Here is a 14,397-nt window from a genome sequence, read left to right on the forward strand (position 1 = left end):
ACCAGGCGCTAGATGGAACAGAACGCAGAAAAACCCATACAATTACTTGAGGTTTTCGAAACTTAACATCAAATGTGTTATTTCTACACAACTAGCAACCAAATGGAATTGCACTACCAAACAGAATATCAAGAATTATTTTTTTTTTTTACAATTCTCCCGAACACTACTGTCTTTCGTGCAAACAGATAGTCCTGCCCCAAACTCATGCCATTTGTTCAGCTAATGTTGCTGTTTTGGACATCTTTACACTTTTTTAAGAGGAATCAAACTACAACATTCTTTCTTCTACAATGCCTTAAATCCAAACTGGATGACTTTTTTTTTGGTCAAGCAGTGTTTTTGCAACTGGGAACTGAAGCAAAGCATGGTAATTTCCCTTGACAGTTAAATTTATTTTCCTGTTTTTCTTTTATGCTATTTCTAGGGTTTCACTTCAGTTTATATAGCAGCCATCATACAGCTGGCAAACTGTCCTGAACAAAGGTTGTTGCACTATCTGCTAAGATCAAATAAACTGAAGTTAAACTAAACTAACTAAGTACTTAGTTGTTGCATGGGAGGAAAAGTCTAAACTAAACAATAAAAGCTCTGGTTAACTACAACAGTGAGTGATCATCTCTGCCTCGTCTGGAATGTCCTCTAGGTAAAGAAGGTTCAGCCCATGTTTTCTAGGTCATTGTTCCTGTCTCGTCTCTCATACAAGATCTTAATTTTAAACAGACATGGGCCTCTCCCTCAGAGCAGATTAGATAAAAGTTGATCATGAGAGAGAGTAAAATTTGCACAGACACTTTGTGTGGAGCGACACTGAGCTCGCGTCAAAATGCAGGTCTCAAACAGTGTAAACCTGCAATGAGTGACAGCAGTCATTGTAATGAGAGAGTTTGTCGCATTGCTCGATTTGTCGCATTGCTTGATTTCTGTGTACAATTTATTAAAAATGTAATATCAGTTTTGTTTTGTCATGTCAATAAGTAGGCCAATGTGAATTTGATTTGTACAAAATAGCAATAAAGTAATTGAGCTTAACTGTTCTAAGTGTGTTTTGGAGGTGTAGCCAACATAAAGAATATGGCATTAAAAGCATATTTCAGGAATCACCGTCATCATCACGTCTGCTCTTATAAGACCCTTTTGCCACGCAGCTGGTATTGGTAGATTTAACATTTTCAAGAATTGCACAACCTCTGATCGCAAATGACTGTTGCAAATTACATGAACAAGATCACCATTAAAGATCTAACGGGATGAATGGTCCCCTGTCTAGCCACCTAAAAACTTCCTGAACACAGTAACTTTGTAGATTTAAATCAGCTGTTAATCAGTTTGAATATTGAATATGCCATATTATTTACTGTACGTGGACTATAATAATTTAAGCAGTAATAAAGCAATAATTACATTTATTCTATGCCATAGATATCAATTTACAATCATTTTCATTTGCCTTCCCTTAACAAACATTATTACAATATAAAATACAATACAATTTAATGCTTAAAAGATGCTTAAAAGAAACTGGAGCACAGCTCATATATATACACCATTGAAATCTGCTACTCTGAAAAACCACATTATTACTTTGTGACGTCATGGTAATAAAAAACGTTCATCGGCATTAATAATTGCGATTACAATATCATGAGCAATAATCGACAATTATGATTTTTGCTATAATCGTGCAGCCCTAACTGTATCACAATATCAAATTACATCGTCAACCACCCGGCTGAGGGATCAGTGAATATTATTGCTTTAATGATTTTGCATTGAAAATTAAATTAATTTATTTTAAAAACGAAAATCTTAAACCAAAGACATTACTAAATTCAAATTGCACTTCAAACAAAACAAAAAAGCAATTAAAATAACAAAGTGGTAAGAAATAAAACATCATAAATAACCACCTTTCCAAGTATCTGTCTATGACAACAGCTGGAAAATTAATACTGTACATATTAATATCTAAAAACAATTATAAATGTAATCAGAATAATTATAATGATGATAATAATCACTGAACTATAAATCATGGTTTGAAGTGAACGTGTTTTTGTATTATTGTATGATTTAATCACAGATGTATAGGCTATATATCAAGTGACCCTGCAGAGTTGCACTCATAACGAACTGCTCTGTGGAAATAAAGCAAACTGAACTCAACGCACTGCCAGAGCTGAGATGGTCTGAGGTAATTTGCAGCATTCTTATATACAATACTACTCTTGCAAAAAAAAATTCAGAAGACTAAAACAAAGAAAGAGTGAGAACCCTTTACATACACATGTTCCATGAGACTGCATGCATCCGAACAAACAGCGTGTCAGACATGCGCATAGACGGCTTTTCTGTCAGCTGTTCTTAAAAATATAATAGTGTCTCTTCAAGCTCATGTCTGTGTGTCTAACAGCATTTCTTGTGTCATTCCAAATCCAAGACATCTCACAGTTACACACCAAGCACATTATATTTGCTACCTGCAATTAAACATCTTCTGTCAATGCGCAAACTTTGCTGCCTGTGTAATATGATAAGTTGGTAAAGAACATCTGGCTTTTAATGCGTTATTTAGGTTCATTTATCATGGGTCGCAATCTCTTCATTAGACAACTATTCTTTATTTAAAACTATTCTATTTGATATGTTATTGTATTGATATTGGAAGTTCCATTCATAATGTTTCCCCCTTTTACCCGGTGTAAAATTTCACACCGGTGTTGTCCCTTGTACAGAGTAAAACTGGTAACACCGTAGACAGAAAATTCACCCAAATGTTTTTCCCAGTTTCATTCACTGAACACAAAAGGAAATGTTAGGCAGAATGCAAGCCTCAGTCACCATTTAGATTGTATAGAAAAAAAGATGCAAAGACAGTGAATGGTGACTGAGGCTTAAATTCTGCCTGACTGAGGGGTAGCGATAAGGGGTTTGGAACAAAATTTTAAGGAAGTAAGAATAAGTAGATGATGACACAATTTCTTTTTTGGGGGTAAAGTATCACTTTAGTTTTATTTCAGTTCTGTATAAAAGGTATCTAGAAAGGCAGCACATTTGCGCAGGCATTGGCCTTTCTAAGCCTGATCGTACATGTCCTGAGCTTCCTCCAACTTGCCTGTGATTTTTTGAAAGAAGCTGATCTGCTGCTGTAAGAAATGTTGCAACTGTGCCTTGAAGTCAAGCACTCGTATGCGATGAAAGTGCTGGATCTCGGCTAGTGTAGCGCAGGAGATGATGTTGCATCGCTCGTGGATACCTCCGCCGGCAGTGCCATCTTTCTGGCTCTCCTTTGCCTTGTTCAGGGCTCCTGGAGAATGTGAGAAGGTAATGGGGGACAAGAACAAGGACAGCATTGAATAAGTCAAAATGCATGCTTGATTTGAAAAGTTCCCACTTCACACACTCTAAAATGCAAGCTCAGACCAGTCAGGGCCTCTGATTTATGGCTTACAGCTCTTTGGAATTTAGGTTAAGAAGATCTCCAAGAGTTCAATACTCCATGAAGAGTGCACACTTTCGTAGACACTTCTGGACAGCGCTTTTTATATTTTATGATTAATTTTTGGGATGTGTTTCTATATCAAACTCAGACAGTGGGGTTAAGCTGTGAATTGATGTGGTGTGAGCATTCACAGCTACCCTGTACTGGGGCCCTAAGCTTAGGAACAGATCATTTAAAACAAAGCTTTGCCAAAGTCAGTTGTTTTGTAAAGACAGTTTCTCATGCAAAACAGCAGCAGGAATTTGTGTGATGTAAACCCTAAAATATGATTTTACAGTAAAGGATGACATCACTCAATTTCATCATTACTCAATAAAGGAAAAAATATACTTGGAGTGATATATTTTTTCACTAAAGGGATATGGTAATTACAACAGAGTTGGCATTATTCCACCATAGCAACACACATCTCATGCTGCAAGGACAAGCCAGCCCCATATGCTCTCTTCTACACCAAGAATTTAAATTATTTAAAAAGATTGGTAAACCACGCACCAGGCAATAGCTATTTACAATATTGGTAAAGATTTATTAATATTATTATAGTGGGTTGACTGTGTAGCTCATAGCATGCAACATCAAATGTGACCTACTGACCTACATCCACAATTTATGACATGCAAAAATCCTGACAAGACATATTTGAGTGAACATGTGAGGAAAAATCCCAAACCTTTCTCTACATGGATAATGTCTGGAAAGTTTGCAAGGTGGCCCTGGTAAATCGCTAAAAGATCAGAAATTGGCTCCAAATCCTGACGGGGCTGTTCAGCATAGTAATCCCCAATGGTCTCATAGATTTCTCCAGTGTATGCCATGGCCTTGTTTAATTGAATGGAGTACACTTGCTGGTCGCATTCGAAGGCCTGACTAATACGTCTGAAAGCCTGTCCAACTCTCTGATATTCCTTCTTAAAACCTGTGATCTGCTTTCGGGCAAATTCGTTAATGGTGACGTTGACCTGTATGAGGTTTTCGTCCATCTTCTTGGTGAACATTTTGAAAGCATCTACTTTGCTCTCCACCTCTTGTAAGTCAAGAGGTAAAGCTGGAGGACAGATAGTGAGGAAGAAATTGGCACCAACTAGCTCGTCCTTCTCTGCCTTCCTCTTGCCTTGCTTCCAGGCTTTTTCATCATTGCTGCTGCAGGTAAGGAAATGCTGGAAAACATCACACTTGGATAAAACTGGATGACTCGTCATATGATTCATCCACCATATTAAACCCTTCCTCCGCTTGGAAATGAAGTCCTCCTCGAATCGACCTGTGGCCTGTTTTTCAGGCAAATGAGGGACTGAAATAACCGGAAACTTTTTGACAAGCCGCACATAAAGCCAGTCAAAGTGCTTGTATCTTCTGTTCACTTGTCTCTGTGTGTGACTGGGCGTAAGTCCATAGCTCATATAGCTCTTCATGCCTTTGAATTTGGTCTGTTTTGTGGGGTCGTCGACAGTGCAAGTAAATGGATACGCGTTCTCCTGCCATTCTAGGCCATGCTGGCCCATATCCACGAATATTTTTTCTCCATCTCTAACCAAACCTGAAGCTTTGCCTAAAACGAAAGCTTCACCTCCTGACCTAACAAAGGTTGTAAACCTGTTGAGATTTTTGCCAACAGTCGCCGTGCTTTTAGACTGTTGTGAACTACCGCGTCGAGCCACTGCGGAACCTGTGCTGGAATAACCTGTTTGAGGATTCCCGCTTTTTTCAGGTTTCCCGCCTTGTTCCCCAGCCGTTACGTTGTCATCCCAGTCACCATCGTCCCAATCCTCGTCGTCTCCTTGGCTCGTATGAAAACTGTGTCGCTGTTGTTGTAGATGTCTCAGGTAAGTAGCGGAATGAGTCGACTCGTTTGAGGTGTCCCTCCTCTGAGGACTAGTCTGGTGGAAATATTCAGTACAAGCGGATGTCACGTTACCGTGCACTGGCGGGTCAGTCTTTATAATCTTCACGTATGATGCAGGGAAGAGTCCGGTCTCATCTCTGCTGTTTGTACCCTCCATCCAACCATTGACAACCTCTTCACTACACAAAGTTAGAAGTTCGTTTTCTGTCACCGAGATCTCGCCGGGATTTTCAGAGATGAAGTCGTATAACGCTCTCGCTATTAGCGCCATAGTCTGAAGTGCTGGTTAAGCTCAGTTTCCAAAGTTATACGCGCACCGTTTTTCAACATCCACCTCTTCAGGAATGCATGGTCCTTGTTGTCTACAAAAACACATTGAAACCTTTGGAAGATATTACTCCATGGAAACTAGTTTAAAAGTCCACTTGGGAGAGTGCTGAAAAAAGTCTGTAGGGTTTGTGTCATTCTGCCTCTCTTCATTGAATGCGCTTTGCGGTCCAGGGCAGAATAATCGAGGGTGGAGTCAATCAGAATAATCAGCCCTTCCATTGAGCCACTATGTCTAAACTCAGGAAAAGAATAAGATACATTTGTCATTTCTTCATAGTTATTTCCTTACCGAGTGACATATTATCTTATAAATCATATTAGAGTCTTTTTTCGTTAACACTTTTTAATAACCTTGCTTATTACTTATTTAAAAAAACATATGATGATAACAGATCAGTAGATCATGTACAAATATTATTATAATAAATAAAATGTTATGAATCAAAGCTTCATGGCATATAACTATTTGAATGATCTGTTAAATACTATAAAATGTAAAAATGTTTGTTCATTATATTAAAGTTATTTTAAAGATTTACCTCTTTTGTGCTTCATAATTTACTATAAGCTTTTATGTACCGTGTATCAAAATGTCTCTGTGTTCAACTAACAGACAAATGTTGAATAATCATCAAAAATACGTTTTATTTATTTATTTTTAGAAATGGATAAAAAAGCTTCTTAAAATGTCTAAGGTTCATGCATATAATCTAAGGTTGTGCAGTCCATGCAGATAATTGTATTTACTTTTCCAAAAATTACTATGAATTCAGCTGTATTTTACTGCAGTCATGATGCCGTTTATACCCACAGGTGAAAAGTTGCTTGAAAACTACTTGTTATACTTAAACATAAAGTAATACTGATTGATGGTCATTTGTGATTTCAAATTGAATTGGTCTAGTAAAGATTCATTAAAAAACATTAAAAGTATTATTATCATTGTGTTTTGATTTATTTTCTTAATAAATACAGTGTTCAGTCTACTTTTTCCCATGTTGTGGACTTGCATATACTTCTAATTATTTGTCCTGTATCTTTAAAATCGAACTGAGCATCGTTTAAATCGTGTTGCTAATAAGTTTTTCCTGGTCTGTCATTTTAAGCAGGACACGTTCCTATGGACCTATGATCTCAGATTACACAACACAAAAATATTATTGAAAAACAATGTGTTACTTTAACCAGTAGAGGTCACCATTAAACTGATATTTGGCACCGTTTGTTCCTTGTCACGTGTTCACAAAGAAGCGAATCACATGACAGGTACAGGCGTACGCAAAACTAGCACGTACACTTGGCCACGAAAGTGAAACGCTTTCATTACATGAAATAGACTGAAAAAAGTCGACTGATCATAACTATTAATATTGCACATCTAAATGAAGAAATACATTCCTTCGGCTTCGGATGAATTAACGTGTACACGAGTAATATTAAGCGTGAACAATGACGTAACGTTGAAGTCGTGACGCTCGACCCTCTGTGGCTCGCGATCACACAACAAACAGCGCCTCTCTCCGCCCACAGCATTAAACTGTATCGTACTCGCCGTTGGAATCAAATATGAGGTGACACCGACTTAAAAAAACAAACAAAGTAATGTGTCTGAATGTATAAGAAGCCAGAATCTTCATAACAGGATTTGTTTTATTCACATAACCGTACGTGGGACTCCCATCACACACCGTCGAGTGCACAGCTAACCCTGCTAGCCGCTTTATTCACATATATTATTTTTCACATAGGAGAGGCGGGGAATCCAAAGCCTAAACGAGCCTTTTGAATGCATTCAATCAACACTAACGTTTCATTTCATAGTCGCCTTAACTCAGAATTTCTGCTTTCCGGGGATAACAGCAAGAAGCTACCGAGGAATTACATGGATTATCTGGTACAGTTTTCTTCTATTTATTATTTGAAGATAGAGCCTAAAGCCTATTGAATCAGGTGTTTTTATTTTGACGTACTGTTTTTAGTGTTCCCACAATAAATCAACTTATTCAATGTCGTTCTTGAATACCTTTGTGTTATACTTGCTTAACAAATGTGTCAGAATCTCTGATAAATATACTTTCTGTATAGGTTATGAGGTCACTCATATAGGTTGTCAACCTGTCAGTGTGTTTTGCTTACAAACAAACGTTGGTTGGTGTCCAAAAACAGGTATGGCATTTCTTAACACTGTTAAAGGAAGAGCTTTGCCGTTATATCAACAATTTTGGCTTGTGGACGATAAAGTCTGCCTTTTTTTAATGTGTGAAGGTTGTTGTTTTTTTTAGTTATGAAAATTGTAAACAAAACATGTATCGGGTCAGCTAAGCATGCGGTGTTTCACATTAGATGGAAACTTGTTTACAAGCTGCTGGAAGTGATTTTAACAGTTCTAGAAAAAGAAAGACACGCACATACACCCAGAGACACTTGGAGACCACTGCATGTTCCTGTCAATGCAGTTTGTTGTCCGCAAACCTGAACAGTTACACTGACCTTGAATAGGTGACGTTAGTTGTGAAAAGCAAAGGCAGCAAAATAGCATTCTCAAACTGACTGCGGCCAATAACTCATCTCATCTGGATGAACTGTGCTCTGAAGGTTGAATAGCAAGAACAGCCACATGTTCTTGTTACATTTAGTTGTTGTTGTACGATTAGCTTATTTTACCTTTTAAAAGTTTTTTTTATGCAGTATATGTGTCAAATGATTTGCCTATTATATGACACAGGACTCCACAATAAGGAGTGTTTTAAATGTAAATTTAGCTAATGTTTTATTTATTTGGCATGAATACATTTCTTTATATTTATTAGCCTATTTTGTTGAATTTTCTTAAAAAAAAAAAAAAAAAAAGGCCTGCAAGTAATTTATGTTTTTTAATTTGCAAAGCACTGATTTGATTATAATTTTCATCTTGACTGGTGATTTCAATAATGATTTTCCTATGCACTGCAATCTTCTGTTGAACGATCTCTTTATCGATTCTTAAATCCCAAGACTGATCTCTTACTCTACCAACCAGCGCAACCTGCTACTACAATGAGAGGGAATTGCAACCAGATTTTGCACTAACATTTTTTGTGATGAGCCACTGGCTGGTAAATATTCAGATTTCACACACCAGTGATTGCGTAGTAATTAGCGACGGGTGATATGTAAAAATTATTTTATCGATAATTGCCTTAAAAATTTCAAAATAAATTATTATATAGTCAACCCCCTGCCAAGGGTTTTTTGCTTTTTTGATTTTGCTTTAAAAATTTAATTCATGTATTGAAACATGAAAAACATAAACAAAATACATTTCTAAATTCAAATCGCATTTTAAGCTAAATGAAAAAATAAAAAAACAAAGTGCAGCAATTTTAACAGGATAAACTCTGTCAGTTCATTAAGTGATGAGCTGTTTCCTCACAAAAGCAGTTTATTCAGCACACTCAAACATCTCCTCCATAGACATCTATTAAAAAAAAAACATGGATCGAGAGCTTGTCAATCAGAATTGAATCAGGAAATTTGTATCAGTACGAAGCCTAATATTAACCAACTAGATAACATTGGTGACATTTAAATCAGCAAAATTCACAAGAATATTCAGTACGAAATTCTTTTACAAGGCATAAAAAACACACGTATATGATCATGCAATGTTAGATGTATCAAGTATGCAGTTATGGCCCAATAGGACAAATGACAGTTCAATCAGTTGTCCCAAAATTCTCTTGCTGGCTCTGGCCATGAGACCAAGCTTATTGTTGAGCCCTGTTCCCTTTCTGAAAATTACAGTTTCACCAGTATGTTCTACTGTAATGTTTGTGGTGCTTCACAGTATAATGAGATTCAATTCTGTTGCCAATAAACTTATCACACATTTGGTGCTTTGATACTTGACTTTAACATATGCAGCAGGGTCACTGGGGTGTCTCCTTTGGGATGTCCCATCAGGATTCTCAAAATAGCACAGTTTCCTTAAGAAATAGAGCTAAAAGAAGAAATGGAAGTGCTGGCAATGGGTGGATTAGGAGCATGCTTGAATATGTACCCAAAGTATTTTTGTCCAGACAAATCCCACTTTTGACTTTGGGTCAAGAGGACAAGAGGCTGTTTTCAGACTCCTTTTCTTATTAGGTTCAGGTTTTTCTACAGTTGGTAGATCATAAAATGGAAGGGCCCACTAACTTGTACCTCTTGGGTGTAAGACTTTGATTTCAGTAGAAAGAGAAAACTGCAGCTGGATTTAAACAAACCACATTTGCACACTAACATGAGTGTGTCTTTAGTACTTAACAGGTTGTAGTCAACTTTAAACAGTTTGGACATTCTGTTCATCTACCTGGGAAAAAAAAGGTTTTAGTGTCAAACAAATGACAATATCCAAATGCTTCCCGCTTTTTAGGGGGACAAGACAGGGGTGCCGTCTGGCTCCCCTGCTTTTTGATGTTGCTATCAAACCCCTTGAAATTATTTTAAGGAATGCAGCAGGCTTAACTGGAATACATAGGGAAGTGACACCTGCATAAGCTTTTGCTATATGCAGATGATCTCTTTCTCTTCTTGTCCAAGCCAAATCTCTCTATACCGATAGCCCTAAAAATTATTTGCGATTTTGGGAGTGTGTTGGGGTACAAAATTAATTGAACTAAGAGACTTCTTTTCCTTGTAAATGAAAGAGCATGTCAAATGTCATTTCAATCTTTTCTCAGTAAGTCTTGATAAATTTCTCTACTTAGGGGTGAGCGTCACACGCAGATATAGGGATCTATTCAATAATTTCAAAATAGATTTGATAAGGCCAAGCAAGACATGGTACAGTGGTCAACCCTTCCCTTATCCTTGGCCGGGAGGATCAATTCCATTAAAATGACAATCTTACCAAGGTTTCTATTTTTATTTCATGCAGTGCCAGTCTTCATTCCAAATCATTTTTCAAGGATTTGAGCAGTTGTATTTCAACCTATATTTGGAATAAAAAAAAATCCCCCACGTAAGAAAATAATTTCTGGAAAGGAAGGAGGAGGAAGGTGGACTGGCAATGCCAAACTTTTTGTATTATTTCTGGGTAACCTCCACAAACTAGCATTTTGGTTCTCTGATATGTTAAGTGAGGAAGCTCCAGTTTATCTACTCATGGAGCACCAGAAGAAATGCAGCTTACGCTGAATCTGTCAGAGCTCATAGCTTTTTCCATGTTATTGGCTAGACGTCTTGATTCTTCTCAGTTGGAAAAAGGCAATGCCACCTCATAAACGCTGGTTGATAGAGGTGATGTTTTATCTCAAGCTTGAACATCTTAAATATACTATCCGGGGCTCCTCTGGAAAGTTCTACAGGGTCTGGCAACCTTTTCTATCTTATGTCAAATCTGAATTTTCATCTGCTAGTACAGCTAATTTCTGGATGCAGATGATCTCTTCCTAACCTTCCACCCTCTTTTTTTTCTTCCCCTATGTGTTGTAGGGGATGTGTGTGTATGTGGGTAGGGGTCAGGACGTGGATATGTTTGTGAGTTTGAATTAATGTTGTAAATGTCTCTGAGTTGTAATGTATGTTGCATAAGAAAATCAATAAAAATATTGAATAATAATAAAAAAGGCTTTAGCGTACTCCATAAAAAGTTTTATCTGAGCTCTTGGAATTTGTGGAATGCTGTTTCCCCACTCCCTGATATGGGTGGAGCTTCTTTCTTTGCCTTTGTAGTTGGCATGGAGACTACATATTTGTTACTACGTGTTTGGCATGTTTTTCTAGAATAGCACATTTCCTTTGTGCTTTTTATGTATGGGGGTGTTGGTCTTCCAGTTTGATCTGACTGTTAAGGTTTCAATTTATTCCAACACACTCTCACAGCGAAATCGTCAGGATTTGTATGAGTTCTAAATTTGGCTAATTCGTATGATATTGTGCGACTGCACTCGTTTGAATTCCCATGACTTTCACTATAGCCAATGACATCGCTGGACATCTTTTCTATCTAATACGAGACAATTACTTGCTTCTGTCTCACACACACATCAGCGTCCTATCATGTTTACACACTCTACTGATTGGTCAATTTTAGATAAAGGGTTTGGGTAAGGGCATAATATTGATAAGTATTTCCTTAAACCCTTGTGCGCGGCACTCCCGCTTACTTCCACATTAGACATCCAGGAATTAGTTTTTGATGAAGTCGTACAAGTTTATGTGAACAACATTGTGCGAGACCATACGAAATTGTCAACTCATTAATTATCTATGACTTTTCATGAGATCGGGTTAATTTATTCTGTTTGGGGCCCCCGTGATTTTCCATTATTAAGGGACCCAGTGGATTCAGACCAACATCTCAGCTCGTTTTAATTATGGAGCTGGCCTCATTCAGTCCAGGCTCTGCCTATTTAGAAATGAATGGGTGCTACAATGTTCATTGTGATATGTTTTGTGCCCCAACTCTGTATAGTTAATTTGTGTGAGGAATCTCTGTGTATTTTCATGTGTGACTGGCATTTTTGGTGGCCCCCTCATTAAATAGAGCCGATCGCATGCAGCTGCCATATTCCCTTAATCCTTCCAAGTGATATTCATTCTATGGTCAACCAAGCTAATTTACAGCCAAAACAGCAGCTTTATGTAATGGTTAACTGAGGAACTGAGGTCAGACATCAGCAGAGAGGATTCCAGGTTATGAGTATTTGTTCAGCTAAACATATGAAGCAGAACATACTATACCTTTATAGTCAAAATGGACAATATGTACTTTTCCGTACATGTTCCTGGTTTTATTGTACATCTTATTCCAAAGAAAAACAATGTGTGTCTTCGCAATGCTCCACTTCTGAGATTACTTTTCCATTTTGGCTGATGTCAATAAGGCCAGAAACATACTTCACGAAAAAATGCTTACGCATATGTAGAGGTCTGCACGGGCCTTAATACGAAACCCGACCGTACCTGAGACCGTGTGGCCTGACCCTGCCCGGCCTGAACAATACCGTCGTTTTATAAGCCCGAACCTGAAATCACTCATTATCTTTATAATTTCTTCTCCTAGCAAGCACTGCTGCAGTAGACTATATTTTATGTAAGCATATAGGCAACATTCGAGCTGAAAAAAAAAAAACATTGATATACTGTTTATGCTCTGGAACTTCGCTTGGTGCAAAACAATCTGGGATAATATGAAACAATGCAACAGTCCCCTTTTTACAGCCTGAACTTGTTCAGAACGTTGAATCTTTGTGACACCTACGCTCAAAACAATCTAGATGCAGCACAAAGAATGAAACCGAGCGCAGTTTCAACAACAGTTTCTAAACTCAGGAAAAGCAAGTCTCTTGTGAAACCCCTATTTTATCTTGCCGTTTTTACTAGCTTGGGTATAAGAATAGCTGAAGAATATTTGAAGTGTCTTTAGTGTCTAAAGAGTAATGCATCTTCTGCTTACTTAATGGACTTTTATTATCACACAGTAACTCTAGGAACATTTTGTGAGCCTGAATCAAATGGATTTATGTTATTGGTTAGTGCTGTGCTCATACATTTTAGACTGAATGCAATTGCTGTTCTCGTGTAATATATTATAGTATAGTGTGTCAAAAGTATTAGGCTGAAGATGCTAAATTATTAGGCTACCTTTTTTTCTGATGACTGTATTTTTATGTAAAAAATCATATTGGCACTCAGAAAAAACTGTGTCCTGGAACAATGTGTTTGAATGGTTTGTTTAACTTTCACCCTGGTGAGCATTAACGCCTGGGTTTGAGTTTAACTGCCAAAAGCAATAGAAGTAGTTCAGAGCTTGACTGTCTGTTTGAGCAAGAGAGAGAGAGAGAGAAAAAGAGCTATGGATGAGGATCATGATTCCATGATTTATTCTTATAAAGACAATTTATTGGCTGTTGGAAGTTCTGCCGTTATCTTTTTCATCATATTTACTCCTATCTGTTTGATTTCCTGTGATTGAAGTCTCCAAAATAGTAAGGGATAACATACAGTCAGCCAGTTGTTATCGTACAATAAACCCCGACAGGGTGATCAGGACCCCTGCACGAAGCTGAGGGGTCTTGTGTAACCCTGAAGGGATTTATTTTGCTATAACAACCAAATGTCTTATCCCGCTTATTACACGGCTACTAACTAAATAAATATGTGGAAATAAAAAATGTATTTGCATTGAAATTATGTAATTTGAGAAGAAAGAAATCGAAGAACAGCTGGAATCAACCTCTGGTTTGCATCACATTTCTGTTGGTGTTTACTTTGTAAAAATGACCGTCTGACTACTCAATATTCAGCCTATTACAAGACTACTTGCCAAATAAACAAATAAATGGACATGAAACATTGATTTGTGTAATAATGTGAAGTAATAGATTAACTAAATGGTTTAATAAAAAACAATCCTTATTGTAACCTAAAAAAAATACCTGTGTAGCCCTGCTGTGGTTTTGGACTGGATTATGGACTGATTATATATCTCATATTTGTTGCTAAACCCCATTGGTGACGTCTCTGAGCATATGCATCAACTTTACTTATTTTCTGCATGGAGCTTCCATGGTGCAATTAAAATCCAAATCTACAGAGATGTCAGAGATAAATTTCTGCTCTTAACATGCTTAATAATTAGCTCCAACATTTTAATTCTCCATTTCTCACAGGCACTCCAGAATTAGAGCATCCTCCTCCCTCCTGATCTTTAAACTCACAACTCTGATAAAATGGTGGGATTTGACTCAAAAGT

General features: G+C 37.3%; 2 protein-coding genes across 2 annotated transcripts in view; one reads left to right on the forward strand and one right to left on the reverse strand.

The window, feature by feature from the left end:
- Window positions 1-1,561: 1,561 nt before the first annotated feature.
- On the reverse strand, window positions 1,562-5,813 carry LOC127635996 (sorting nexin-18-like). Its single transcript, XM_052116341.1, has 2 exons — window positions 4,176-5,813; window positions 1,562-3,307 (listed from the first exon to the last, which is right to left on the reverse strand). Exons 1-2 carry the CDS (start codon window positions 5,617-5,619, stop codon window positions 3,075-3,077), a joined length of 1,677 nt encoding a protein of 558 aa, XP_051972301.1. The 5' UTR covers window positions 5,620-5,813; the 3' UTR covers window positions 1,562-3,074.
- A 1,213-nt stretch (window positions 5,814-7,026) lies between these two features.
- The window catches only part of LOC127635997 (ADP-ribosylation factor-like protein 15), a 65,901-nt gene continuing 58,530 nt past the window's right edge, over window positions 7,027-14,397 (forward strand). Inside the window, exon 1 of the mRNA XM_052116342.1 lies at window positions 7,027-7,572. Within this exon, the coding sequence (XP_051972302.1) occupies window positions 7,465-7,572 (108 nt within the window). The 5' untranslated portion in view covers window positions 7,027-7,464. The remainder of the gene's footprint in view (window positions 7,573-14,397) is intronic.

Source organism: Xyrauchen texanus, chromosome 43 (assembly GCF_025860055.1).
Source record: "Xyrauchen texanus isolate HMW12.3.18 chromosome 43, RBS_HiC_50CHRs, whole genome shotgun sequence".
In the NCBI taxonomy this organism is placed as follows: Eukaryota; Metazoa; Chordata; class Actinopteri; order Cypriniformes; family Catostomidae; genus Xyrauchen; species Xyrauchen texanus.

What these genes read in the sequence shown, in the direction of transcription:
- LOC127635996 (XM_052116341.1), bottom strand. Translation starts at nt 5,619, where the DNA reads ATGGCGCTAATAGCGAGAGCGTTATACGACTTCATCTCTGAAAATCCC. An exon ending in CATTATCCATGTAGAGAAAG is followed by an intron (nt 3,308 to 4,175) that starts GTTTGGGATTTT and finishes CACATTCTCCAG; the next exon opens with GAGCCCTGAACAAGGCAAAG.